This window comes from Patiria miniata, unplaced genomic scaffold, assembly GCF_015706575.1.
Source record: "Patiria miniata isolate m_02_andy unplaced genomic scaffold, ASM1570657v1 HiC_scaffold_17, whole genome shotgun sequence".
Classification (NCBI taxonomy): domain Eukaryota; kingdom Metazoa; phylum Echinodermata; class Asteroidea; order Valvatida; family Asterinidae; genus Patiria; species Patiria miniata.
In genome coordinates this window covers 6,472,036-6,499,297 of record NW_024037055.1, presented here as the reverse complement: position 1 = coordinate 6,499,297, position 27,262 = coordinate 6,472,036, and the positions used below count along the sequence as shown (strand labels likewise).

The 27,262-nt window shown below is 40.1% G+C and overlaps 1 protein-coding gene across 1 annotated transcript; it reads right to left on the bottom strand.

The window, feature by feature from the left end:
- Positions 1–619: 619 nt before the first annotated feature.
- On the bottom strand, positions 620–25,017 carry LOC119723999 (RAB11-binding protein RELCH-like). The gene is made up of 26 exons (XM_038194921.1): positions 24,762–25,017; positions 22,990–23,128; positions 21,173–21,334; positions 20,318–20,376; positions 19,992–20,105; positions 19,523–19,726; positions 19,120–19,208; positions 18,188–18,328; positions 17,404–17,550; positions 16,619–16,796; positions 15,219–15,331; positions 13,932–14,094; positions 12,974–13,111; positions 12,647–12,811; positions 11,055–11,226; positions 9,640–9,799; positions 8,734–8,857; positions 7,160–7,208; positions 6,538–6,727; positions 5,699–5,881; positions 5,492–5,555; positions 4,826–4,964; positions 3,558–3,674; positions 3,077–3,165; positions 2,484–2,539; positions 620–2,251 (listed from the first exon to the last, which is right to left on the bottom strand). Exons 1-26 carry the CDS (start codon positions 24,984–24,986, stop codon positions 2,098–2,100), a joined length of 3,534 nt encoding a protein of 1,177 aa, XP_038050849.1. The 5' UTR covers positions 24,987–25,017; the 3' UTR covers positions 620–2,097.
- Between the last annotated feature and the right edge of the window lie 2,245 nt (positions 25,018–27,262).

Genomic DNA, 27,262 nt, shown 5'->3' with positions numbered 1-27,262 from the left:
ATACATCCTTTTTTGCTAATGACAGAAGCATTGATATGACAACTAATTTTTAACATAGTTACTGATTTGTAATACTTAGTATTACTGTTAAATTTTTAATATAAGATGAAATTTTTGTAAACGTATACAAATTACGCTGATACGGTTACAAGTGAATTACAAAGAATATATCTTTAATTTTCATACATGGAATATTAAAGTCATTACACTTAATAGAATTTTATAAACAATTTTCAGTTGAAAATATTGAATATTAAAGGGGCACTGCGTCCTGAAATCCCCCCAATTTCATGTTTTGGATTGTTTACTTATCCTATTTCAAACATCTGGTTGAAAGGAAACCGACCTAATGTCTTACCATTCCCGAGAAAAGACGAAAAAAAACCCTGATTGTTTACATTGGACACGACAGAGTTTGATACGTGTTTCCTGTCGTTTTCATTTAATGTACAATACACGTTGTGTGTGTCTAGTGTTACACACGTACACAGCACCGTGCTCACGAACAGCGGTGACCAATCACCAATGCACAAAATGAGATTTCTTACACGTCCGCAAAAGGCGAACCCTTACGGCTGGAATCACAACTAGCATGAACAGCCCGACTTTTTGGGGTCGCAAAAGTGGACCCCGAAAGTCTCACACGAATAATACAAGAATACTACAAAAGCACCCAGTTTTTAACGTATAGTTGTGTGGATGTTTATAGCCTACTTTTAAACGTTCTTTCCAATTAACATCATTTTGTTCAAAACGCGTTTTGAAGCCCAATTGGGCGTATTCAGGACGCAGTGTCCCTTTAAATACTAAATTTGCCTGATTCCACGCACTCTGATTCAAAAGCAACCAAAGACTTTTTTTGTGATATTATAGGTACTAAAAATCGATTTGCATATATGCAAATATGGTGATAGCAAATTTCATCAACTCAATTTCAAAAGCGAATAGTACTGTCGCAGTGAACGTGATTCTTTATTAGCAGGCACTGATACCTTTAGCCAATTAACAGGCATATAAGCTGACTAAGAGTAATTTACAAGTGATATGTCTATGTATTGTGGAACTACGAAGCGAAACAAAATTACTAGCATTGCTGCCGTGCGGGACAGTTTTCATTTGAGAAATCATTTTCTTTTCTAGATTCAGTACTGAAATGTATAGAAACAATCTACGAAGAAACCAAGCTTCATTGGAAAGCCTTTCCTTCTGACTTGAAAAAAAAATCGGCAATGTTAAATTTTTTTATTGGCAAAAAAAAGCCAACTATAAATGAGCTTTCCCGAACAGCCACCGGCAACTGAATCTATGAGGCCTTTGTGGAGTAAAAACGATTCATTTCACAGGATCTGGGCGCAATTTCGTGGAATGAATGATAACTTGGATATTGCTCTGCAAATGAACATTGCCGGTAGAAAAAAAATCACCGACAAATACGACCACAAGTCACAAGCATTTTTACCTCTACAGCATTTCGGCTAAAAACATTTTTTTTGGCTACAACAATGTTTCGGCACTAAGCAGCATCCTGTTCGGGGAAGTTATATAAAAACTGGTCAATTTTAAACATGACATGTACACTCTCACCCCGTGACGCGACGATTCCGCGGCATAGACGTGATCATGCGACTTCCTCAAAATGGTGGTACGCGTGTTGATAACAACCAAACAATCTTCCACGGCCACGGCTGTTCATTTGGCCATTTTTTGTATACCCGCTGCATTCCGTCGCGGCGCAGAAGTTGACAATTTTCACATCTTGCGACTATTGATTTTTTTGTTTGAGCCGACTGATGCCGATTGTCTTAATATCGACGTAGTTACATTCAGGACGTAAAAAATTGGTGACTGATATATTCCCGACGGTCGTAGCTCAGGGGCAGCTTTATCCTGAAAAGTCAGTCCCAAACTGGTCTGGGTCATCGACCTGAAGATGGCTTTAAATTCCTCAATCCTACAAAATCCTTCAAAAACCCTCCTAGTGGATTATGAAGGATCCAGGATGGCCAGGATCAATGACATTCTACTATTGGTGCCAAAATTATTAGCCTCAATTAGCATACTATTAGCATAAATTAGCATATGAAAAATACCAACTTGTTACTTCTTGCGTGCGTGAAAGACGTTGGCTACTTTGGTGCGCTGGGCGCCGATCTTGTTGAGCAGCGTCCGCTTGGTGTCTTCGCTCATGTGCGGCAGGGGGCTGTGGAAACTGCCCGAGGTCATTGCACTATTGCTGGTCACCGACGAAGACCTGGAAAAAGTCATTCAACAAATTAATTGTTGGAAACCAAGGAACATATGGCTAAAAAAATTAAAAAGACAGAAACATTGATAAGTAAAATTTTCCAATTCCTGAAATTTAACATAGCGCTTCTCAAAGTCTGTGATTAAAAAAATTCACAAGCTCACTCAAGTTGGACTCGAACCCATAACCTCCTGACTACAAGTTCAGACACTGAGAAGAAAAAAACCAAAGGCCCTACCTTTCTTTTCCTCCTAGTTTGGCTTCGAACTCCTTGATCATAGATGCAACCACAGCCTACGTAAAACACACAAACATTCCAACAATATAAATAAACTCATTCAACGTGATTAATAACTTCCAGCTAGTCAGTGATAGTCCCCCTCCCATGCACGATTAGTTCCTAGACTCCTAAACATGCAAGAGTGACGATCAAATTTCAGGTTGTTAGTGGTACCATACTAAAAAAAAACTTCACGATTAACAAATTTCACTGTTAACTGTGTAGGAAAATTTCAAGATTGTCTCAACTTTCAAATCATGAAATGATTAACAATAACAAAGCTAAATATGGAAGACGGCGACGAAAACAAAAAGTTTTCAGGACAAAAAGGCAAAATAATTGATCCCACACTGTTGTTTGGCAGATTTTTAGTACCATTTCTGCTTCACGCCGAGAGGCGGTCAAAATCAGACATTGCGAAAACAGTCCATTTTACACTACTTCTCAACCGATATTGTATTTGCTTATGTTGTATGACCAATCAGAACGCAGACAGCCTAATAAATATGCATGAGGTGTTCTAAGATAAAAATTGCAAAGGGAAGATATACTTCATGCTCTGGCGAAACAATGTCGAGATCCGTGCGTAGGCAACGTAACCCCGGCAACATGGACTCCCAGATGAGGTCATTGGAGATGACTATGAGGTCAAAGGTTAAGGGTCAATCATTTGCATTTATCCCAAAAGTAACCAACCCAATTATTATCATAAAGCTTACATGGATTAAGGAATGTACTAGTACTAAACAGATACTGACCTATGCAGTCAACTCTCGTTAGTACAAACTCTGTTAATACAAAATTCTGGTTATAACAAACATAAAGCCTTGGTCCCGACTGTGCATTTATGTGCACAATGAATGGGATGTTCCTCTTAATACAAAATTCTGATATAACAAACAATTTGGCTAGGTCTGAACGAGTTTGTTATAACGAGAGTCGACTGTATTTAGTTCAGGACTACATCTTATTCAATCATTGTTTGGCGATAGTTCTGGAAGGCGTGATTTCTACAATTTAGCAAAAGGATACAGCAGCACGACAGCGCACTGTAGGCGTTGAACAGGGCCATGGCTAGCACAGATCGCCGTGTCTCATTGGCTGTGTTGTTATTGGTGTAGGCTATGGCGGCCAATCGTGGAAGGACAACTGTGGTGGAGAAAGAAAGCAAAAATAAGTGCTGTTACTGTGAAAATAAATAGGTGCTGTTACTGTGAAGGGATGTTCCGAATATACTGAATATTCCATCTTCGACCGAATGCCTGAATAGCATAAGTTCAATTCAAATATTAAAAAGATTTGAGCAATCTCGAAGAAATGATAAGAAACATATAAGTTGTGTGGTTTTATTGTCTGTCAAATGCCACACTTGCATTGAGTGCCATTTTCGTATATGATTTGAGAGCTTCCATGAGGCATATAATAGCTCAACCATCTTTTTAACCAGTTCACGCCAGATGACGTGTATACACACAAAGGTTTTGCGGTATTCAGAATTGATGATGGATAAACACGCAGGGAGTGAGGCCGGAAATATCTGTCAGCGACCCGCTCGCAGCGAGCGAGGCCGGAAATATGAGTGTGCTGCCGAGGGTGATGGCTTCAACCCGCCTGGCTTGAGGTCGAAAGAAAAGTAATCCCATGCCACACTCCGTTCTTGTCAAAATAATCCCGGCACAAACTGGTTAAAATCAGTCAAATATCAGCCATTTCGCTTCCTGTTCTTTAAGCTATTTTAACATGTTCTTTGTTAACTTTTGAACAAGTTGCACTCAAATGTTTAACAGGATCGGTCCTATTTGAAATCAAATATTCAATCAAGTCCAGGTTTGAAAATTCAAATACTGGATTATTCGTAAATGCACAGCCCTATTACTGTAAAATTTCAGCAAAATGAAAAAAAAAAGAATGTAATACAAGACCTGGAAATGTGATTTTATGTCACAAACTCTATCAGTATCTGCTCAATAGGGCACTACTGACCACACTTGGGTTTTTTTTCCCTTCTTGTTTTTTTAGCTTTTCCGCAGATTTGTGGAAAAGCTTTTGTTTTTGTTCTGATTTGTTTCTGGTCTTCTTCTTTTTGTTCTTCAATTCTAAATCCCAAAGACCTCGTAAATGTTTTTTCTACCCGTTCCATTTGACACAAAGTCATATCTCAATGAAACTCAATACAGACAAAGACCTTATAGTAAAGTCGTGTCCCAACGCGTGACATCATGATGACATCATCATGTGTCATTTTAAAAATGTTTTATTACATAACAAATTTGAGGCAATGTATGTTCAAGAAGACTTACACTCATCTCTGAATTTGGGTTCTGCGTTGGGTCCAACCTTGCCAAAAGTGAGTATGACCTCGGCCAGCAAGCTGTACTCCTCTTTGTAGAGTGGATCATCCAGAAAGGTTTGGAACTGGGAGTACACTCTGTCCAGGGTCTGACGGGGAAAAAAAAATTACTCAAATATTTACTCTCGAAAACAACTGCAAAGTCAAATCAGAAACTTGTACTGACTTTTTGAACTTGCGATATTAAGTTAGATTGACCAGACAATCAATTTTGACAATTATGTACCTTTAATTAATTTGATTTCTTTGCTTGTTAAACTTTAAAGGTAGGAATTAAGGGATATCTTGAATTGGACAACTTGGTGCTTTGACTTGGAGTTGGTAAAACATGACTTTGAGTTTGAATTTTAAAAAAATCACTTGCAGTAATTAATTAAAAATGCCAAGTGGTAATGTCCGACTCCTGTGCAATATTACAGAATCTAAAATACAGACTTCTCCTCCATTACCAATTTGTCATGAAATTAATAAAATCTAAGAAGAAAAAAAAGTTAAGAAACAATGGACAAAAGAACTGCTGCAATGATTGAAAGTAAAAAATTGCTTTATTTCAAATCCCCATTAATTTGTAGTGCATTAAAAACCCTGTTTCTATTGAAATAGCTGTTTCTCTTACCTCTTTTTGAGTTGTACTTTCCAGGATGGTTCCGAAAGCTGGAATGGTGGCTATTTTGACATTTCTATTAGGAAAAAGACAGCAATTTTAATTAATGACTAACTCTTAAGTTTCATTAATGAAATTGATACGATTAATAGTTTAAATAAAACACCTCCTTACTCGGTGTCCAGCTGCAGTAGTATAAGAAAGTTACAGGATACTTACATATCCTCGTCCCCTGACAATGTGATGAGTGCGGGAACCACCCTGCCGGATACCAGCGACTCATTGATGCCCTTGACTAGCGCACCAAACAGCTTGGCTGTGGCGGACCGGACCGCGGGCTTTTTGTGGACGACACAGCTCCAAAGAGCGGCCAGGAGTAACTCATGATACGTTGGGTGGGTGCTGCGGGGAGGGGGGGGGGGAGAGAAACACCAAAAATGTGTTAGATTGGTGCAGTGGTTCTTTCCTCGCCTTCCACCGCTATGGCCTGGGTTCGATTCCTGCCCTGGTCCACGTGTGGATTGGGTTTTCAGTTCCTGATTCTGTGGGTTTTGCCTGGAATATTCTTCTGGGTTTTCCTCCCACCTCTAAAACTGTAATTTCTTCTCATTGTCTTCTCTCTACAGGTTTCTTCAGGCTTGTGAGCTACGGTGCCTAGGGCGCTTTTGAGGAATCCTTGGTTTCATTACCAGAAATAATTAATAATAACAATAATACTTAGTTTGAAGAACATTCCATCAACACTTTTTTGACAATACAGGCGGCTTAGATTTACAATTGAAAAAAAAAACCCATCAAATTAGAACGAAAATTCAGATAGATTTGCTGACTGCCATGCATTGCAAGGTGAACTAGCATTTTTAAAGGACAAAATACTTGTCTGTTAGGCAATTTGTTCAAAAACATTTGTTGCCTGAAAGAACAAATTGCTCGTCTCTTGCAACTGGGTAACTGTTAACAACGACGCTTAGAGGGGAGGGGCAAAGGTTCTTGTACAAGTAGTCCATATGTCACATTAAAGACAACGTAAGAGAGAAATTTTAACTTTTTTAACTCACTGTAATTCCAAGAATGTGACCCTGATGCTGTCCAGCGGAGCGCCGCTCACAGCCAACGTGACCAACGACTCCTGGAGGAACTGAGACAGCTGCTTGCGATCCTCTTCCCGGTTGTAGCTGCCCAAGACCCCCGAGGCAAAGACCGGGAGGGTGGACCGTGTGATTGGCATCTGAAGTAGGGTCTCCGAGTCTGGAAATAGGGGAGTCAGGAGACAGAGTCACTTTGCTTGATAGAATTCTTTTTCATCGGGGAGACTTGAAACTTTTGACGTGGACACAAATTTTTAAACTGAAACAACTTTTGTGCAAATAATCCATTCTTTTGAACTGCATAAAAATAATTAGACGCCGTTTTGGTTTAATTTTGTTTAAGTGCACTTTTAAATTTTTGTTACAATATCTCATGTTTTTCCCGACAGCTCGGGGCGCAGCTGCTGTAATGTCAATTTAGGCAGATATTCCTCAGTTTTAGGTTCTGTACAAGTCATAATACCAAATTATCATTTCAATGAAAATTAATTCACCACGTATTACACAATTTTAAAGTCTGCAAAAAAGTTGAGTGACACTTGTTGTTTTTCTGCTTGCACTTTCATAAAATAATATTTGATTACTAACTTACCTAACTGGTCCTCTGGCACATTCAATACTGCTTGGAACTTGGGTTTTATCTGCCGAGAAAAAAAAAAAACGACAAAATTACATACGATTGCAGGTTTTTAGTTGCGCTTTGCTGCAAACATCAAAAAATATCACTACCAAGTTTTAACAAAATACCTCACTAGGATGTTGGTAAATGACAGTCTAAAGCACCCTGTAAAATTATGGCACCTGGTGTGAAGTCATTTTCAAGAAAATGGTATTTTTGTATAAATTTCCAACGGTGGTCGGCCGACCACCGTTGGAAAAACCTTACTATTTTTCGACTACTGCTCCGAATTCACCATTTTTTCACTCCAAATTTTGTTTGCTATTGGTAACATGTTAATGAACGGGTGCAGGCCAGCTAGACTGGTTCCCTTACCTTACAATTTTTCGGCATCTATAAATTGATCCATTTTATCTTTAGTGGAGTCAGGGAACCAGATTTCTCCACCATTTGTGGGTTTCTTGGTTTTTCCATCATTTACGAACACAAAACTTCAAACATGTCAGTGTAACAATGTTTGATCTATTTTAGTAACCCCTCAAATAGTTCATTTCTGAGAATTACAGCAAAAGCCAATGATGTATATTCCCTTTAAATCTTACACCGGCAGATCCTTCCAACCGACCCGGAATTTAGAAAAAGGTAAACCTCTCCTGTGTCCAACAAAAGTTAAAGCCACATAGGATCATTTGCAATTAATCACAAAAGTAACAACTGATTTAATGACAGAATCCTTGCTCAAAGTGAAGATAGGACTGGTATCAAATACCATGAGGATTTATTCTGCTTGCAGTGGTATCGTTTGGAAGACAATTAATGTTGAAGGTGGTTTCAAAACAGGGTGCCTGCAGGCACACTTTTAGTAGTAGTAACATTTATTTCAATGATGTCATTCATTACAATTATGTACAAACGTATACATTAGAAAAAGTCACTAGTATAATATTTGATAGATATGTACACAGTGATTAATTATAAAGTGTGAAATTAAATGACAACATTTAGGTATAAGGTTAAGCAGAACGCTTTTGTGCCCTTACCTATGGACAAACATACGACCAAGGGACAAACAAAACAATACGTGAGACAGACAGGACAAGCGTGAGACAAGGCCTAAATATTAATACACAAAATTATTGAATTTCAATTTATGAATATGATTCGAGAAAATGAGTTTTTAAATTTTTGACAAAGACAGATAGTGAAAGTAACGATTTAAGAGAATCATCTAAACTATTCCAGGACAAAGTGCCTCGGTGAATAACACTATTTTTTGACAATGACGTTCTGTTAAATTTTTACATGTATAAGCAACGTATCTGGTAATACCCATGCACTCCAGGCTCCGTAAACCGTTAGGGTTACCAAAATGCGGCATGAGCGCAAATGTGGTGCCACCTCAAAAAGTGGCTTCTATGTAATTTTGTTCGGCAAACTCCAGTACAGCTAACCCTTTAAGGTTAGAGTCAAGTGGCTCGGGTCCAGGTAAACCCCAGGTCCATCGCAAATTATTCATGGGGAGGGAGAATCAGATGAACAGATCTCACCTTTGAGTCTGTGAACGTTTTGCCAAACGTTCTGCAGATGTGTAGGAAGAGTTTGGCCATTGACTTGACGCTGTCTCTGTGCACAGCCTCCAGACGCCCCAACACCTCCAGTAACCTTGGAATGCTGTCCATAAGACACAAAAATTATGCTCAGAGAGAGAGAGAGTGAGAAAATACTGACTGATTTGTGACTGACTTACACGGTGACCCCCAAAAAATGCAACCCTAAAACATTTAACTTAAAAAAAAGAGAAGAGATTGGTGCATTTTTATGTTCTGGGTATCAGATTAAAGCCGAGAGCTTTTTCTTTCAAATACTAAAAAAAGTCATGAAAATAGCACTTTGGGTTGCTGAGAAAATGCCAATCATGTAAAAGTAGTCATTTTTCATCCTGTACACAAAAAATAACCACAGTAGGGGATTTTCACTGTACCTATTTGGGCATGTCCTAATCCTTACGAACAACACGGCACATAATATGACAAGATTACAAATGAATTTGATGGAAATACCTTTTACTTTCCACCTGAACAGGTATCTCATCCTTGTTGGTCCTATCTTAAACCCTTTCAGCATCACAAATATGTCAAAATACTAAAGAAATTGCACAAATGAAGGATAATTGCACAGTAGGCTTACAGTAAAATGTTTCACTGTTTGAAATACTTTTCTCAGCAACCCAAAGTGCTATTTTCATGGTTTTTTTCACTATTTGAAAGAAAAAGCTCTCAGCTTTAGTCTTATACCCAAAACTTAAAGATCCACCGATCCCCTTTTTTTTTAAAGGCAAATGTTTTAGGGTTGCATTTGGGGGGGGGGGGGTTCACCCTGTATAACTAACTCAAACGCAACTCTGATCATACATGATCTTGGACTCTTGATGATTGATTAGCCTGTGGACTTACAATTCGTTCAGGACCCACGTGTAGCCGGTCCAGTCTTCCACCGAGTCAGACTGACAGAGGTACCTTTCAAACTGCTGCACCAGGGCATTCAGTTGTTGCTTGTCGCCGACAATGACGGCGATATCGTGAAGTGGGCACAGGGGCTTGGGAAACCGAGTCACTTGAAAAGAGTGGACAAAATAGAAAAAACAAGCGGTAATTATGACACCACAATGAACCACTTTATGTTTGGTTCTGTACATAAATTTCTTTCTTTTGGATTTTTTTTTTTAAACCTAGAAAAATATTTCATAGAATTTTATTTCACCCATCCAACAGTGAGCAAATTATATTGTTGCCCTAACTTTGTATTTTTAAAATTGCATAAATGTGTAGATTTTACTTTGATTTCTTGGTTTTTTTTCTGTTTCTACTGTGACATTTGTGTGTATTCTTATAGAACTATCCATCCTAGTTTATAATTTACTTTATTTTGACTTAATGATTTCTCAATTGACTGATTCACATTGTTTTTCTTATTGCCGTTGGTTTTAAAGGCTGCTTTTTACACACCACGTATTCTTTATTTCACCATCAGAGGGATTGGATGTGGCATTTTGGTCAGGCTAGGGAGGGGGCGTTGTTTTCCTGTTCTGTCCTGGGGTGTCTACATGTACATGTGGGTCAGGCTTTTGAATTTGAATTACTATAGTGTTTAGTTTTCCATTTTTTAGAGTTTTAAATAATCACATTTTTAATTTTAATTTAATTAATATTCCTATTTTATTTACATAATTTGTTTGATTTGGTCTAGCTAGCGGGGAGGGGGGAAGTTGCTTTCTGTGCTGTCCAGGGCTGTCTACATGTGGTTCAGGCTCTTTAATTACTATTGTGTTAAGTTAAACATTTTTAGAGTTTTAAATAATCACATTTTTAAAATTTAAGTAATCTTGCTATTGTATTTATATAAATTATTTGATTTGGTTAAGCTTGCGGGGACGGCGTGTCTACATGTGGTTCAGGTTGTTTAATTCTATAGTGTTATGTTATCCATTTTTGAGGTTTTTTTTATTTAATTTATATTCCTTTCATTTTTTAGAGTTTAGTTTTATTCCTTTTATTTATATCAAATTGTTTGATTGTAAAGCGCCAGGGAGCCTTTTTTTTAAAAATGGATTCGGCGCTATAGAAATTTCCATTATTATTATAATTATTATTATTTCATGCTGCAAAAAAATAATTCTTCTACAGACCTAATGTGTTGCTTATATCTCACAGGTATCTTTGTTATTTTAGTTTAGTTAAGGTGAATGCACAAAAGATTTACATGTGTCTCTAACTCTGCCTTGTAATGCACACAAATTATTTGGTCTGCCAGTGAGTCTAGACACAAAAGTTGGTACTGTGGCTCTGTGGCTCTGTGGTCCTGTGAGTACCTTCTAATTGCAGGACTTCTTCATATTCGCCGGAAGGCTCCTCCTCCGTGTCGAAGGGCGCCCCCAAGAGAACCGAGGCAAAGAGGGCGGGAATCAGACACTGCAGGGTGGAGCTGAAGAGTTGAAGCTTTCTCTCGTCCACCGAGGACTCCCGACTGGCTCGCTGAAGATCCTGCCACATAAGGAAAAGAGGAGGGGGAATTTGAAAATAAAAAAAACTGGAAACCATTTGTTCTTAGACTGGAAATCCGAAATCAAGCTGGATCAATAAGCGAGTTCTGTATTCCAAAATAGTCTGGTGCACAGCAAGATTCGACGATTTTTTTTCGGGATAACCACGGCAGATAAATGCACACAAGGCTATCATGGCTATAGGGGACGTGGTAACCGAATCTGCATTCTGTGCAATTATTCGTGCAATCGAAAAGAGATGGAATTTTGACACACAAGACACCTAAAGACACCTCACTGTCCAAAGGTTTTTTGCAAAATGTTATACTTCAGAACACGATGATCTCTTAAACTTTGCTGGTACCCCGCTATGCTTTTGCACGCATACGATGAAATTTTATCCCGAATGAAAAATCGGCAAATCTTGATGTACACATGCGCAGTTGGAATACCGAACTGGCTTATTATAAAGAAGATTTGAAATTAAGCACAAGAAGAGTTTGATGCTTTGAAACAACGAGGTATACACTTCGTCAAGAGATCAACTGTTGCAGTTTTTTGGAATGAAACCAAAGTTAGCTTGTCTAAAATCAATCCAAGAATGACTTGACTATTTTTGGGGGTAATGTCAAAATGTTGGGGTTTTTTTTTTGGGGGGGGGGAGACTAGACCCAGTACAAGCTTCAACCCATTAACTGATCCCCCATACTGTTGTGTATACAGTGAAATCTTGATAAGTCAAACCTCAAGGGAACAGGTTCAAAATTTGACTTAAGCAGAGTTTTGAGTTAAGCAGGGTTGTATATCATTGTTATACTACTGAAGGCAATGGATTCTTTGTTTGACTAAACAGCTACTTTTAGTAATCAGAGTTTGACTTATCGAGATTTCACCGTATGCTCTTTTGTGTTTCTTGAATTCCATACTTGACATTATGCGGTATAAAATCAACTCAAACATGAGGAGTTTCACTAAGTCCTTTTTTACAATTCAGCAAGATTTAACAGTTAGCAAAGATAGAATGAAGATTGCCGGAATAAAGACATTTTCTTTTGGACCCGAACCTGGTAAAAGCTCCTGGACTCTGTACCAATCAAAACAAGAGACAGCAAGTGTCAAATACTCAAATTTTTTGAACTGTTTTATTTAAGGGTTGATTTTTTTGTGATTGGCTCAAGGAACTTTTTTTTCTGTCTTGATAGAGAGGAATCGAGACTTTCAAAAAGCCTGTCAACAGCAGTTTTTATCTGTTGTAAATAAACGCTTCTTAAGGGAACGTGCGGTTTCCGTGTACAGATGGTGCTTTGTAAAAATGGTGAAAGCTCTAGAGGACACACTGTGTGCGCGCACCGGTTTGCGCGCGCACCCTTGAGATGGAGTGTGCCATTGTGCACGGAGTTCACAGTCTGTTAACGGCTTACAATAGCTGCTAGTTCCAGTCTCTTTAGTACGGCCGTGATGAGGTTGGACTCCAGACGCCCCAGCCTGTAGGCCCAGGATGCGAAGGCCGGCAGGAATACTTGTCTGGTTGCTCCAAGCACGCTCTCCGAGGGATCTTCTAGTGTGGACAGGACTAGCTCTAGACCCTGAACAAACAAACGGGAGCCAAGAGGTTTGGGATAAGTGAACGAAACGTTAAGTGTGTCTCAGGTTTTATGGGCTTTTTTTGCATAACTTTTATTAATTGTAATATAACATGTGGTTTCCTGATCAAAATACATGAAAACTGTTCAAAACTTTTAACTTACTTGATTGTACTTATCTGTGTCTTCAGTCAGAGAGAAGACCAGACCCAGACTTCGCACAGCGACCTCTCTCACGCAGTCCGTCTTGTCTTGCAGAAGCTGCTGCAGCATGGACAGCACCAGGGAACTGCGGATCTCATTCTGAAAGTTCACAGAAAAAAATTTCTTTATTTACTCAAGCTCGTTCCTTTTGCTATGGGCCTTTTACGCAGAATCAAAGGATAGGACGTCAGCTACTTAGCAACCATTTATCATAGTTCATCAAATTTTGTTCTCAAACTGCACTCTTACTGTAGGTGGGAACCCTAAATTGAGTTATGCCCGAGCAGTTTTGTGTCTAATTTCATACTCTGCAAAATTATCTCGATACGCATTAGTTGACCAAAAAAATCTGCGAGATTTCACGAGAATACAGCACATCCAAAATCCTTCATGTTGTGAAAAGGGCTGCAGTTGGGATTTGATTCATTTGCCTGGCTATCACTCATCATGGTAAGACATCAGTCTAATGCTCAAGGGCAAATGATTCCAATCCCAAACCACATCAGCCTTCTTTTCTCAACATGCAGGATTTTACAGGATTTTTTAATTGATTAAGGCATGGAACTTGGTCACAGTGTCAAAAAATGTTGTTGTGCTCAAACGACAATTGTGGAGTGATGTGTGACTGAAATTAAATGAAACTCATAGGGGTTGAGGCCAAGGCTTAGGAGTATCTGCACAACCAAAAATTTTCAAAATTGACCTCATGGTTTTGTAGTTATTTTAAAAACAGTCTGACGGACACTTTTTTTGGGACATACTATACAGACACGCAACTGGGAATTTAGGAAAAACGAGGAAACTCCAAACCACACAAGACTTTGTACAGTGTTTTTTCAATTTGTAATGGCATTCATGAGAAAACGAGGAAATCAGCGGATCCGAGGAAAAGTTGCATGCCTGACTGTATAACACCCACCGGTAAGTATGGAGCCAGGGCCCCACAGGATTCGGCCACTAGTTGCCGTCTCTCAGGGAACTTGTGGGTGATCTGCTCCCAGCACTGAGGTAAGAGCTCGGCCTCGGCGCGCTCTGGGCCCACGTACTTGGCAAACGCCACGCAACCACTCAGGATCACTTGCCTGTTAAATGATTCAAAGCAAGGAACGTGATCACAGTTCTTTGACTAACAATAAGCCAATTTGGTATTTCAACTGCGCATGTGCACAACGATATGGGTCACTCAGGATAATCGAATGATCGAAGGCGCATGAGTGCGCGGGCGCATGACGCTCGCGTGTCGATTAACCTATCGCATTAGAATCGCGTCAACGTAGCTTGTAAAATATTGTCCAATTACATGATATACAAATGGACGCGGAACGCACAAAATCTGAGACAAACAAAACTTAATGTACACAATTCCATAGGGTTGTCTAAGGGGCGTGGCTAACTGGCAAACGGCGATACGTCAATTACGAGCAGAACGGGCGTGACGTAACATCGCGTAACATCACGTCAGCAATGTTATCCCGAATAACCTCGGGTCATTGAAATACCATACTGGCTTATTGGAATCCACATTTTAACTGTTACATTTGGCAATCGTTCACACACCGTTTTAACTTTTGAACATTTGACTTTACAAAGGCTTCTAACGGCCCCAGTGAGAATTTAGCTGCATGAAGGGGAGGCACTGAACACCGAACCTACTCCAGAGACACATTGAAAACATCTCACACAATCACAGCAATGTATGTGCTTGACCCAATAGATTGTTACTGCTCAATTAAAAAATGTTAACTTATCCTGCCTGGAATATGATCAAGTACAAAGTTGCTTCTAATGCTTTGCAAACAAATAGGTTTACAGATATTGTTGATTCTTATTAAAATAGAACAAGAAGGCAGATCAGTTGACAATCCAACACCAAGTTTTAAAATCTGGGTTCCGTTTAAATGTTTTAGAAAGTTTGTACACGGATTTTGATTATTTTTTTGTGTGTAAACATTAAAAGATGCAAGTGATATATCTACATTTTGTGACAATGTTCAATGACTTTTGCTGTTTGTGTATTGAGTAGCCGTTTTTTTCCCTAGATTAATTACTTGCAAAGGAAGAACAAGTAATGATCCTAAAATATGGAGAAAAAAATCACGATTGTAGGCTTTTCATGGTGGGGAGTTATACTGTAGCTAATGGCTCACAATTATTTTAAGAGATTGTACAAGACATGTCACCACTATCTTTTGAGATTTTATTTTACCTCTGTTCTTCATCAGGTTTCTTGATCAGGTTGAACAGCAGATTGAGAAGTTTGTCTCTCTCGTTAGGGTCAGGGTGGAGCGTGACCGTGCAGACGATGAGCGGAACTAGCTCCTGTCAACAAAAAAAACAATAAACAGGTCACGAATATTCATCTGACAGAGTCCGTCTTAAGAAAGTTTACCTCGCGGTGAAAATCACGTTTCCGCTGTACTCCATAGAATTGTGGATATTGTGTAGCCTGCTTATAGGCATCCAGAATCGTTCGCAATGACCCCAAAAAGTATCTACCGATTTTATGACAGAAACCTTACTCAAAGTGAAGATAGGACTGGCATCAAATACCGTGTGAAATTATTCTGCCTGAAATGGTCTCATTTGGAAGAAAACAATCATTGAAGGTGGTTTAAGAAATTGTGCTCGTCAGCACATGTTTTACATGTGTTGGCAAAGGAATCCAGTTATACGACTCAAAGTCTGTTTTTTTCAAACTGTTTATTGACTCAACTGAAACTTCAACAGGTTAGTTGCTATGCACACATCTAAGCATACAGTCGTGTTTTACTACACTCTCGAGGACAATGCTTTGTGTTTCCTTTTTTCCCTGTAATATAACACTCTCCCATAGACTAAGCACACAAACCTACTACAGAGGACCGATCTGAACAAACGACCCAACGCCCGAGGACTGAAAGGATATGTTGTTCTCCCTTTGTGTGCTGGTCCTCGAGGGTTATGTAGAACACGTACACAGGCACATGGCCAAATTGCTGTTTGATGTCCCGAATGTACTCGATTTTACTTCTGGGTGGAGAAAGGCAAGTGGGGGTGAAGTGGCTTGCCCAAGGACACAACGTATGGCCAGCATCTGGATTCGAACCCCTGACCCTCTGATCATGAGTCACGAACCCTAACCACTCGGCCACACTCTCCCACTATGGAGGATGGTTAGGGTTAACCCTAACCGCCCTGAATCCTTCAAAATCCTCTTTGCCAAAGTGGAGGAATTTGGAGGATTGAGGTTACATAGCAAAAGTGCGTTACTGATTTCATAGGATGCACTTTGTCAAGGTCTTGGGCCCGGACCTTGTTTTGTTTTTGCTCAGCCATGCATAAATATAGGCCTGGATTATGCTTGAATCCTCCGTACTACTCCAGGATGTCACTGGCCGAGCCTCAACATATTGACAGTCACTGCCACAGGATTTTGCAGGATTCAGGCAGTGGTCACCCCTCCACAACCCAAATTCAAGAAATAATGGAGGAATTTGCAGGATTGAGGCTATATGCTATTTTTCCATGAGGCTAATTGGAGGATTTTGCAGGATTGAGGCTACATCCTAGCAAAAAGGCCTAGAGAGTTAGGGTTTTAAAAGATAATGTCACACCCTGCCCACCCACCTCTCTCTTTGCGATGAGGACATTGGGTACGATGTGAGGTAGGCACCGGGCCAGCATCTGGACCACGCCCGCCCCGTCGTCAGCGATACGCGACACTTCCTCCCGTAGGCGTGCCTGGGTGACGTCTCTCACCGGCAAGACGGCTTCGTTAATGGCTTGCTGGAAGGGTGTTAATTCCCTGCAAAATCAGATTCCAAAAAAATAAGACAAAAAACAACGTAACATGTTTGCAAGCTGTTGTTTTTCAAAGGCTCTTAGTTAAAAAGTGTGCCGGTCATTTAGAGCTGAGGGAAACATAAGAATGAGTAGTAACAAGTTTCAAGATTTTTCAGGAAAACTTTGGCAAGAAATTAATTATTTTTAACAGCAACAATTTCAAGAAACATTCATCACTGTCAATTCATAAAGAAGTTTTGGGGTGCGTCTAACTAACTTTTCTTTTATGACCCAAAAAAAAACAGCATCACAGAAATTCAAAGTCTGTAATTTTTAGGCTTAAATTTGTGTCTGATCACAAACTTGGCAGGCAACTGGCCTTAAATGTCTTTTTGTTTCGTGTTGTTTTTGCCCTTTTGCGACATAATTTTCAATTTTATTCAACATTGTGTACTCAGTGCTTTCCAAGCCCTTGTTAGGAAAATTTCACAACAAAAAAAATATCTCAAAGAGTTTCCGGGATAAAAATGAAGGGCAATAACCCAATATTTTACTTTACATCTGCCCCACGCAAACATGCCATCAAAGCTCGAATGATCTTCAGTCAAGGACCAGCCATTTCCACAAACCTTGGGGACGAGTTCCTTTTCGTCGGTCTCTCCTGCCCGTCGTTGTCCTCCGGTCTCGTGGTCATGTGACCTCTGCTGTCGGCATCTTCCTCCGGTAAGTTGCTGGCCAGGTCCGGCAGGTCCTCTCCGTTCCCAGCATCCTCGGGTCTGTCATTTGGAAATTAGCCAATGATACTGTATGTTACCCGTCAAATTTGAAATTCTGACTCCATGAAATGCACACTCATTGGTTGACTGAAAATGTACTAGCGCTGAAAAACTGAGACGCGAAAATGAAAGCACAAACGAAAAGCGGCATAGCGCAGATAGTAAACAATACACATGGGCACACAACTGTGGCCATGTGTATTGTTTAATTATATTTAATTATATTTAATTTAACTATTATAAGGTTTATAGGACAACGTCGTAGCCAAGCTCCGTAATGTCATAACCACCAATGTGCATATTGGCCAGAATGCAAATTCACGCTATTTTGAAAAATCGCTCACGTTTCTAAGCTTGGCGTTTTATCACTATACCTCATGGTATACATTGCGACGTAAACAGGCCTATTGAAACTAGTACATTCTTATTTTTTCCCCCGTGCAAATTCCTTTACCGCGACATGATTCAACCAGGCCCTCGGTGTTCCAAGCCCTGGTGCAGTGAAGTATACCTCAAGTTTCATCCCCCATACTGACTCAATTCGTTGGAAGAGCATAATGTTTCAAATGACAATTACTGTTGAAAAAGAATGAAAAAGACTTCAAGAAATCATGATCACAATTGGTTTTCAAATAACCTGGTATTTGGTGCTTCCCTTTCTGTTGAGTCCGAGGCGGTGCCCGTTCTCTTCATGTATGCATCTGATGCTTTATGCGGAGTACCGATTGGGCTGACGCCAGGAGTAGAGGTTTTCAGCGTCTGTAACGCATCAACATCCCTGCAGTGATAACAAACCAAAAATAGGATGATAGAATCACCATTAAACATGTGGTCTGACCTCCCCTCCCCCTCCCCTCCCCCCTCCCCCCCCCCACCCTCCACCAAAAAAAAAGGCACCATGTTGTATACCTTGTGAATTGAATCCTCTTTCTCTGATGTATTCTATGAAATTTTAGATGACAAGAGTCATCTTATCCAAAATATGTTGATTAAAATTCATTCATAAATACCGAAGATGGTTTACCAATTCCTATTGGTCGAGAGACCGTCACGTGGCCAGTTTTAAACGGTTGATAAAGACCGGCGGGCTGGTCTTAAACACTTTTCCAGTGTCACATGAAATTTGGACTCCTATGAAATCCGGTGCCTTTTAGTTACCGTTTTATTGGTTGAACGTTCACAATGCTCACGTAGGCATGGGCAATACTACCAGTGAGTCAGTATTTCATAGTCCTAAATTAACACTACACCGGCACAGCAGCATTGTGCGCCACATCGCGCAGTACGCTCGCGCCTATCTCCATATAAGGAGTTGTTTACGACATGGACAAACCATAATATAGCAAGAGGGGTGTTTTGAAAAACATGAAGTAAATTTGTTGAACAAAATCGCTGGAAATTTATAATTTTTGCATTGTTTTGACTTTTGGACCGAAAAGTTTTGATTCGGCTCGAGTAATTATCAGCATCCAGACTCCAACCAGTCTGAAACAGTGTGTTTAAAACCAGCCAAACATTTATTCCCTTATTAAACATGCCTACTTGACCAAAAAAATGCATGCTACTAACTTTTGCATCTTCTGCATTTGTTCCTTCAGACTTTGGTTTTCTTCAGCATAGGCTGCGAGTTCCTCGCTGAGTTGTAAGACTTGTGCTTCCTAAACATGGATAAAAAGTGAAAGTCAAATGACTATTAATGACATCTAATGTTGAATTCTCTTGCTTCAATTTTCAAGTCTCCGAGGACAATGGCAAACATCATCATTTAATTTCCAAATTTTAACAATTCCTTCGCCAAGACCAATTCTCAAAACAAAGCATTTAATTTTTTAAATCACCGACTTCTAAAACATGTAAAAGCTCACATATTCGTCACAATTCCCATCTTCTCAATGATCACTGGTTTGTCATTACTCCTAGCTTCTCAGAACTCACCAGTTTTGTCAGATCTCCCTAGCTTCTCAAAACTCACCAGTTTCTCTCTCTCCTCGTCCATGGCCATTCCCAGGTCGGCCTCAACCTCCTCCGACTGCTCAGCCAAGATGCTGTCGTCCCCGCATCCTACCTCGGCCGTCTCCTTGGCAGGGATGACGTGCCTGCTGTAATCCCTGTATAGATGCAGCAGGTCCGGGGGACGGGAACGGTTCAGGCCAACGTCGTCCCAGTCATCAAAATCCTGTATGGAGAAAAAAAATGTGAAGAGATTTCACAAAATCAGTCTTAACCCTATGCTCTCCATGCACAAGTACCCCCTCAACGGCAAGAAAGGGAGAGTTGCGGAAGACCACTGGGAGACATTCGAACGCATTACCAACAACGCCTGACACTAACGCGAAGACGCTATGGCACAATTGTACAAAATTGGCACAGGAGATGTTGACAAACTTGGGGGGGGGGGGGGGGTTTCACCGCTACACAATTATTGTGTGAACAATACTAACCTGTTCTTCATTCTCATCGCAGAATGTGATTGAGGTGAGTTTGTAGTCACGTTGGAGTAGAAACTCGTTGATGAGAAAGTTGAGAGCTCGACGCTCCAGAGGTTTCATGGTGTCCTGAAAAATGAAAAAAGGAAAGAAATTTAAACACAGAGGACAAAGAAATATTGCTGACGATAGTCTTTACTAACAATACAAGACTTGGCAAACCTAAAAAAGCTTGCAGACTGCTTAAAATTGCAGACTGCATAAAATTATTGCTTCAGAACGGCTAAAAATGTTGAATTAGCTGTAGTGGTAGCGTGAGTTTTCAAAAGGATATATGTTACCTCTGCTATCACACCTTCAGCTGTCTTAGTGGTGTGGATTGGCGATGGAACTTCACTCTCTAAATCATTAAAAAAAAAAATGGTTTAAATAATGACAACCTCTCTCTGAGGAGTCCTCCTTTTCACGTGTAATGGTTAATAAACTCATATCATCAAAAAACACCAGGACATTTCCAGTCCGATTACGGACAGATGTGTTTCAATGAAAAACATGCGGTGCCTAAGACACCCAACTACTAAACGATAAGTGTTTTTTTTAACAATTTGGCAGGTGCTAGTTCTTTCAAAGCTTCAGATTTAAATCACTTTGTGTTACCTACTAGTGAGAATTTGCTTTGATTTTGTTTTGCTTTTCTTTTTTGAATTTGTGATCTCATTCCCATTTCCTGCCTGTCAAAAAAACAGTGTGCAATCGACCAATCAGATTGCAAATTTTGGTCAGGTGACCACAATAGCTTGGCCAGACTAAGATCAAAGCGCTGTACATTTTTACTACCCCTGATCATCGGGTCAATGAAACATTCCAAAGAAAAGCATTTCCCTGGGAAGTATACAGCTCAGTGCTGCCATTCCGGCGCAGAGCAGCTAAAATCAATCACAATAACCATCTGTACCCTCACAGGTACCCATTTACTCCTGGGCGGAGAGCAGCAATGAGTGACAAAGTGCCTTGCCCAAGGGCACCAAACCCCAGGCTGGACTCGAACCCACAACCTGCAGAATTACCCACAGACTATGAGTTCAACTCTTCATTTGAAGGCATTTTCGAGGGAAGCTTTGACTATTCTGAGACGCGTGGGAATTTTTCTCAGGATTTTCAAAAACATAATCAAGATTCCTGTTTCAAGCCTTTACCTGCTGCCTCTGTGAGGTTAGCCCGCAATGCCTTGATGGTATCCTTGGCCTTTCGTAGCTCAAACTCCAGCACGGCGTGCTTATCGTCCGACTGGTTGACACCATCGTCGGAATAGCGGGCCAGGTCCAGCGAGTCGAACGTGGTCTCACTGGATGTGCGATCTGTACAACATCATTTGGTGTGACCAAGAGTGTACAAAATTTAATTAGTTGAGACGACCTACTTTTTAGTTGACCTTCTTCAAATTTTCATATATGGTGAGGTAATAGACTGTATCCCCCCCAGGGAATGTCAGAGCCCCCAATCCCCCCCCCCCCCCCAGCCCCAAATTTAAATCTTGAATTGGAAAAAAAAAATATTCTGCACCGTTGAAATGATACGTTTCATTTGCCTTTAATGCCTCCTTACAAAAATGATGCACCCCCAGCTGTCCCCCCCCCCCCCACAGAAATTTAACCCCACTTACGCATCTGTAAAAACGTTGTTGTAAAGACATTTAGATTTTACACTGGCCTTGCAAAATAGACCCTGCAAGCAAGAGCAAAAAAAAAAAAAAAAAAATGTATAACTGAGGTATAACAAGATAATTGTTGTCTGTTGTGATATGATTCCATGGTTTTGTACACCTTGCATGCCTTGGCTTCACCTTTGGAACCACTTGCCTCCTCGAGTGTAGAAAATGCTATTGACCACATCACACAGGACAGAAACTATACAGTGGACTGTGAAGCCAGATAGAGGGGCATCATGAACGACTACATTGTTAACCCTAACCCCATTCAATTTTCTTTTGGCAACTTCTGAATATAACAAAAATCTAATGACAGCAAAGAATGCAGCCTGCTGAATCCAACAGACAACAACTGCTACAACAAACGGTCTTTCATTCACTACTCAGATGGACAAAGTCAAGTAGAAATGGCCCGCTGTCGGAGTTAATAATACTATAGCATGGCTTGGCTTCTTAACACAGTTAGGATTGTTTCAAAACAAGGAAATAAATTACGTTATATTCTTTATACCTGCACAAAACTCGTACAAACATGACAAATGGAACACGTAGGCTACCAGCAATTCTCAGAAACAAATTAATTTATGCGTTTGCTCAATATTCGTGAGTCCTCTCATGAACAGGGCAAATAATCCAAACAAAGTATGGTTCATTTAAACATTGTTGTTGTGGGATCTATCGCAAGTCCATAACAAGACCAGTCACATTTAAATTACAAGTCCATTAAAAATTCACAAATCACTATAGTGATTTGTGAATTATGAATAGATTCATAAATACCTGAGTTAGTTTATCCATTCTTATTTGTGGAGAGCCCGTCACGTGGCTGGTTTTAAACCGCTGACAAAACACCAGAGAGTTTTAAACATTTCATTCCTGCGCCGCTGCATTCTGTGCCACGTGTCACACATATACCAACTTTTAACGTTACATGCGTGAGACACATACCATAGACATATGGCCAGAGGGGTGTTTTCACAAAACATGTAGTAAAAGTGTTGAACAAAATCATTGGAAAATTGTGAATTTTTGACTTGTTTTGACCTTTGGGTATTTATGAATGGAAATAAATATGTGCTTCGCTGGTATTGACCTTTCGCGGTAGAATTACGTGAACAATAACAAAGGTATGACTGTATCACAGCTTATTTGAAAAGCATCTGATGGACTCGGGACTGCACGTCCTGTGATTGACTCGTGTTGGACTTCTGAAGACTTGCGCTGGACTTGACAAAACCTAATGAATTTTGAAAATTTATCGTTTTGAATTTTGAATGAGGATGTACGACAATTTTTTTGTCTTACGTAATGGATTGAGCTGCAAGGTGTTTTCCTGCCGTTCAAAGTTTCCCGGGTTGGAGAAATAGTCCCTGAGGCGAAGGAGCTCACGGCCGCTCTCGATGAGTTCAGTGTGCATCTCCAATGCCGTCAAAACCATCCGATCCTTGAAGAACATGCGAAACAAATGAAACAATCTTCAATAAAAGAGACTATTCAACCACCAAACAGATTCAACCACCCAAACAGACAAAATAAAACAAAACATAACACAGCGTGTATCTCACAATGAATAGTATTTACTTCATCAAAATTAAAATTGAATAAAAATTTATTAAAAAGGTGGTTGGGTATACTATATTACACTGAATATCTCAAACATTAACTACATGTACATGTATACTGCCAGTTTAAAATCCGCACACATTTGCCTACGATAAAAAAAAAATGTTCGGTCTCTGGTCAGACCAAAGTTCTGGAATTGATGCGGCGACGCGTTTTTTTTAGGGGGGGGGGCATTCTTTTTTTTTAAAGCTTGGATTTTACAGACAAGGTGGGTACTATTTTGCTTTTGTTGTGTCGTCATAAACATTGGGGACCTCCATAATTTGCCTTGGTGCCCTCCATCATTTGAGTTGGTGCAATTTCCCCATTCCTTGGTACAAAAATCTGAGGAGGTGCGGCAATAGAGGGCGCTGCTGCAGCTACCGCGGACAATTTGAAGAGAAAAAAAAGGTTAACGCGCATGATTAAAATCGACGCGTGCACTGACCAGAGACCGACTTATTTATTTTTTTGGCCTAACACTGCAAAGTTTTTAATGTGGGTGACTGTGGCCACATACATTTTATGAACGTATCCATTGAAATCAAAAGATGGGTGGTTAAGATTGAATTAGGCATGTTAGTCCTATTATCAGATTTAAATTAAGACGCTTGTTCAAGAAGAATGAATCTAAACATTTGTGGCAATAAAATCGTATCGTAACTACATTCTACATCAATTGAAAAAGTCTGAATGCAAGGCAATCGGGTAGTTTAGGACCCCATTCCATGCGATGAGAGAATGAAGACACTTTTTGTTTTGGGACTTAATAATACCTCAACATTTAGGATGATACAGCAGGAAAAGTCACTTTTGTTTGGAATCATCTAAATTGTTCGCTAAATACCATGTTGCATATCAGCTAGATTTCTGCGACATCGCAGAAAAAAATGTGCAACATCGCAGAAATCTGCGCAGAAATCTCGATGTGCGATGTCCCTTCAGGGCCACCATACGATTGTGTCGTGCGCAAGATGCACAAAACATCATGGACGACAGCAGTGATACTGGATGTATTTAATGGACAAGCAAAATCATCAATTTGCCTAGTTTTCATATTTGGGGGGGGGGGGGGGTCTATTTCAAGTCCATTATTAGCCTCTTGAATGACTATTGAATGTATGAAAATGTTTTTATTACTCAAAAATCACCTTCACAAGCAAAAGCAGACTTTTCTAATTTTTTTTGTGAAATTTCCAAATTCGTTTACACACATTTGGGTATCAACATTTCAACATGCACGAAAATTAGACATCTCAAAAAGGCAGCACTTTCTGATTAGCCTAGTTATAATTTAAACTACAAACTAAGCCTAAATAAATGTGAAAATCAAAATTTGACAGAGTTCGCAATGTTTTTGTACGTGTGGCCTTTATTTACGGAGGTAGCCTAGTCCAGTATTAAAATTTAAATTGGCCACATTTATGGGGCTAATGCATGTAGCCTAAAAATGTAGCTAGCCCTAGGCTACACACCTTCAGAAACTTGGCAGCGATTGCATCGTAACTCGGCTCGGCCGAATGACCGCTCAGGGCGGTCACTGGAGCAGTTTTACTCTTGGGTGAACCGGTGTCGACGATCGGCGTGTCCGTGTCGCCATCGTCTGTCGGGCCCAATGAGGGGGACTCGACAGCGGCCACGATGCTGTCCTCCACCGGTTCCTCATCCTCGTCGGCGAAAAACGGATTGTATTCCGCCATGTTTACTTGAAGTTGGTCTGGTTTTGCTAGCAGAGGGCGCTATTTAGAAAGACCAGAACTGGACAGGTGGGCGTGGCCGATTCGGTACTGGAACTTGGCGGGGGGGGGGGGGGAGGAGTGTTTCGCCTTTTTTTCACGGATTTCTATGAATTTTGTTTTTGGACAGAACTTGGCATGGGCATTGCGAGGCGGCAAGGAGGGGGGCGCTTGCCCCCCCCCCCCCCCCAGAAAAGTAAAAAAAAAAAAAAAAAAAAGAGGCGCAAAGTCATAGTCAGTGATGTAGTGCCTTGATGCTGGGCCTTGGCCTTAAGGCTGCCTTAAGGCTGGATTTTGGGGCCTTTGCCTTGGCCTCGAGGCTTGAGGGCAAAAGCCTTGGCCTTGAGGGATCACAGCCTTGCAATTTTGAGTCAAGGCCCTTCAAGGCCCATAGATTTTTGCATTTTCCAGATAAATCTGTTCGAAATTTTGCTGTTACCATTTTAATCGTATTACCATGGAGGAGGGAAACCCCTTGTAGATTTGTGTGGGGGGCACACTTCCACTTTTATAGCATCACATGTTGTTTCCATTGTAGTAGATTTGCTGCAAAAATATTCTGTACACTTGTGGGGCTAATGAGATGATCACTTAAATTGCATACAATTATGGAATAGATTGGTCATTCCAGCGGGTTGGGGAACAAAGTGTGACATATGACCATATTAAGAAAAGCATGAATGCCTTGCTAGCAGTTGCTCTACATAATATTTGTTGTTGGGTGTTTCACGACTGCAGAAAGTTTGAAATCGTTTCAATGTATTTTGCCAAAAATATGAGCAAAAAATGTAATTTTGGATGTAACATTGACCCCGTGTCAGTGTTACGTCCAAATATGACATTTGTTATCTGTTTTTTTTTAATTTCTTCGAAATATTACCCAAATTTACTTTGCGTACTTCTTACTATAGATGCAACACAATAAGAGAAGCTTTTGTTATGGTAGTCAGACATCAAATGGAGCAGAAATGATAGCTTGTTTGTGTGGATGTAACATTTACACGGTGTAAACCCCAAATGTCACATTTCCATTGAGTGATTTTTACACCGTTACATCCACACTTGAGGTATTGTTTCTGCCATATTTGAACCCTGACTATACCAAAACAAAAGTTTGTCTTGGTGCTTAGGTGTCCAGTTGTAAATATGCAATGTCAGTTTGGGTAACATTTTACATACACGTGTAAAATATGGCAAAAAAAGAAATTTTTGGATGTAACATTGAAACAGTGTCAATTATGTTACATCCGAATTAATACATTTTTGCTCATATTTTTGTCAAAGTACTTTCAAATGATTTCAAACTTTCTCAAATATTGAAACACCCTAAGACAAATATTATGTTAAGCAATTGTTTAGAATGCATTGATATTTTTAATAATATAACCAAATATATGGATGTAACATGCACTGCTTCCCAACCCGGTGGAATGACCCAGATCTGATTGGTTGTATGTCTCCCTGATAAGTGCTAAAGATTTGCATGCATCTGTTTTAGATAATGCTGATATTTCTGACCATGTTGGCCCAGCAAATAAACATTTCCCAAATCAGTTTCTTGGATCCCCCTTTTCTTGAACTCGGGAGAATTGTGCGTCAATATAGAAGTAAATCTTTATTTTGTTTTAGCTAAACCACATTGAAGACCTGCACTTATACTTTAATAGATCTAATGCAGTCATAAAACGGTGTATGCGAGCATGTTGATTGCAATTTAAGACATGGTGTTCTTCTTAATGGGCGATTCGTGATGATGAGTCATGTGACTATAATTAGTTCTATATCAGTGGTCATTTTATAAAACAGGGCCTTGGCCTTGGCCTTAGCCTTGAGGGTTAAGCCTTGGCCTTGGCCTCGAGGCTTGAAGGTCTAAGCCTTGGCCTTGGCCTTGGCCTTGAGGGTCAAAGCCTTGGCCTTGGCCTTGAAGGTTTAAGCCTTTGCTCCAACACTGGTCATAGTGGTGTAAATTGAATGAGTTGGGGGGGGGGGGGTGCAAAATGTCCCTGCCACCGTCTTTAACTGATAAATCGAGAATTCGTTGAGAAATACAAGAATTTTTCGGGAAAAGTTTTTTGCCCCCCTCTAGAAAAAGTCCTGAAAGAGAGATACCCCCTCCCCCAGATCCGCGCCTGCACCTCCTCGATCGTTTGGCGCAACATATGATCGAGTAGTGTGCAATGTCACTTGGCCTCCGAAAATAAAAAGGTGGTAAGGGGGAGGGGGGAGGGGTTGTTCAAAAT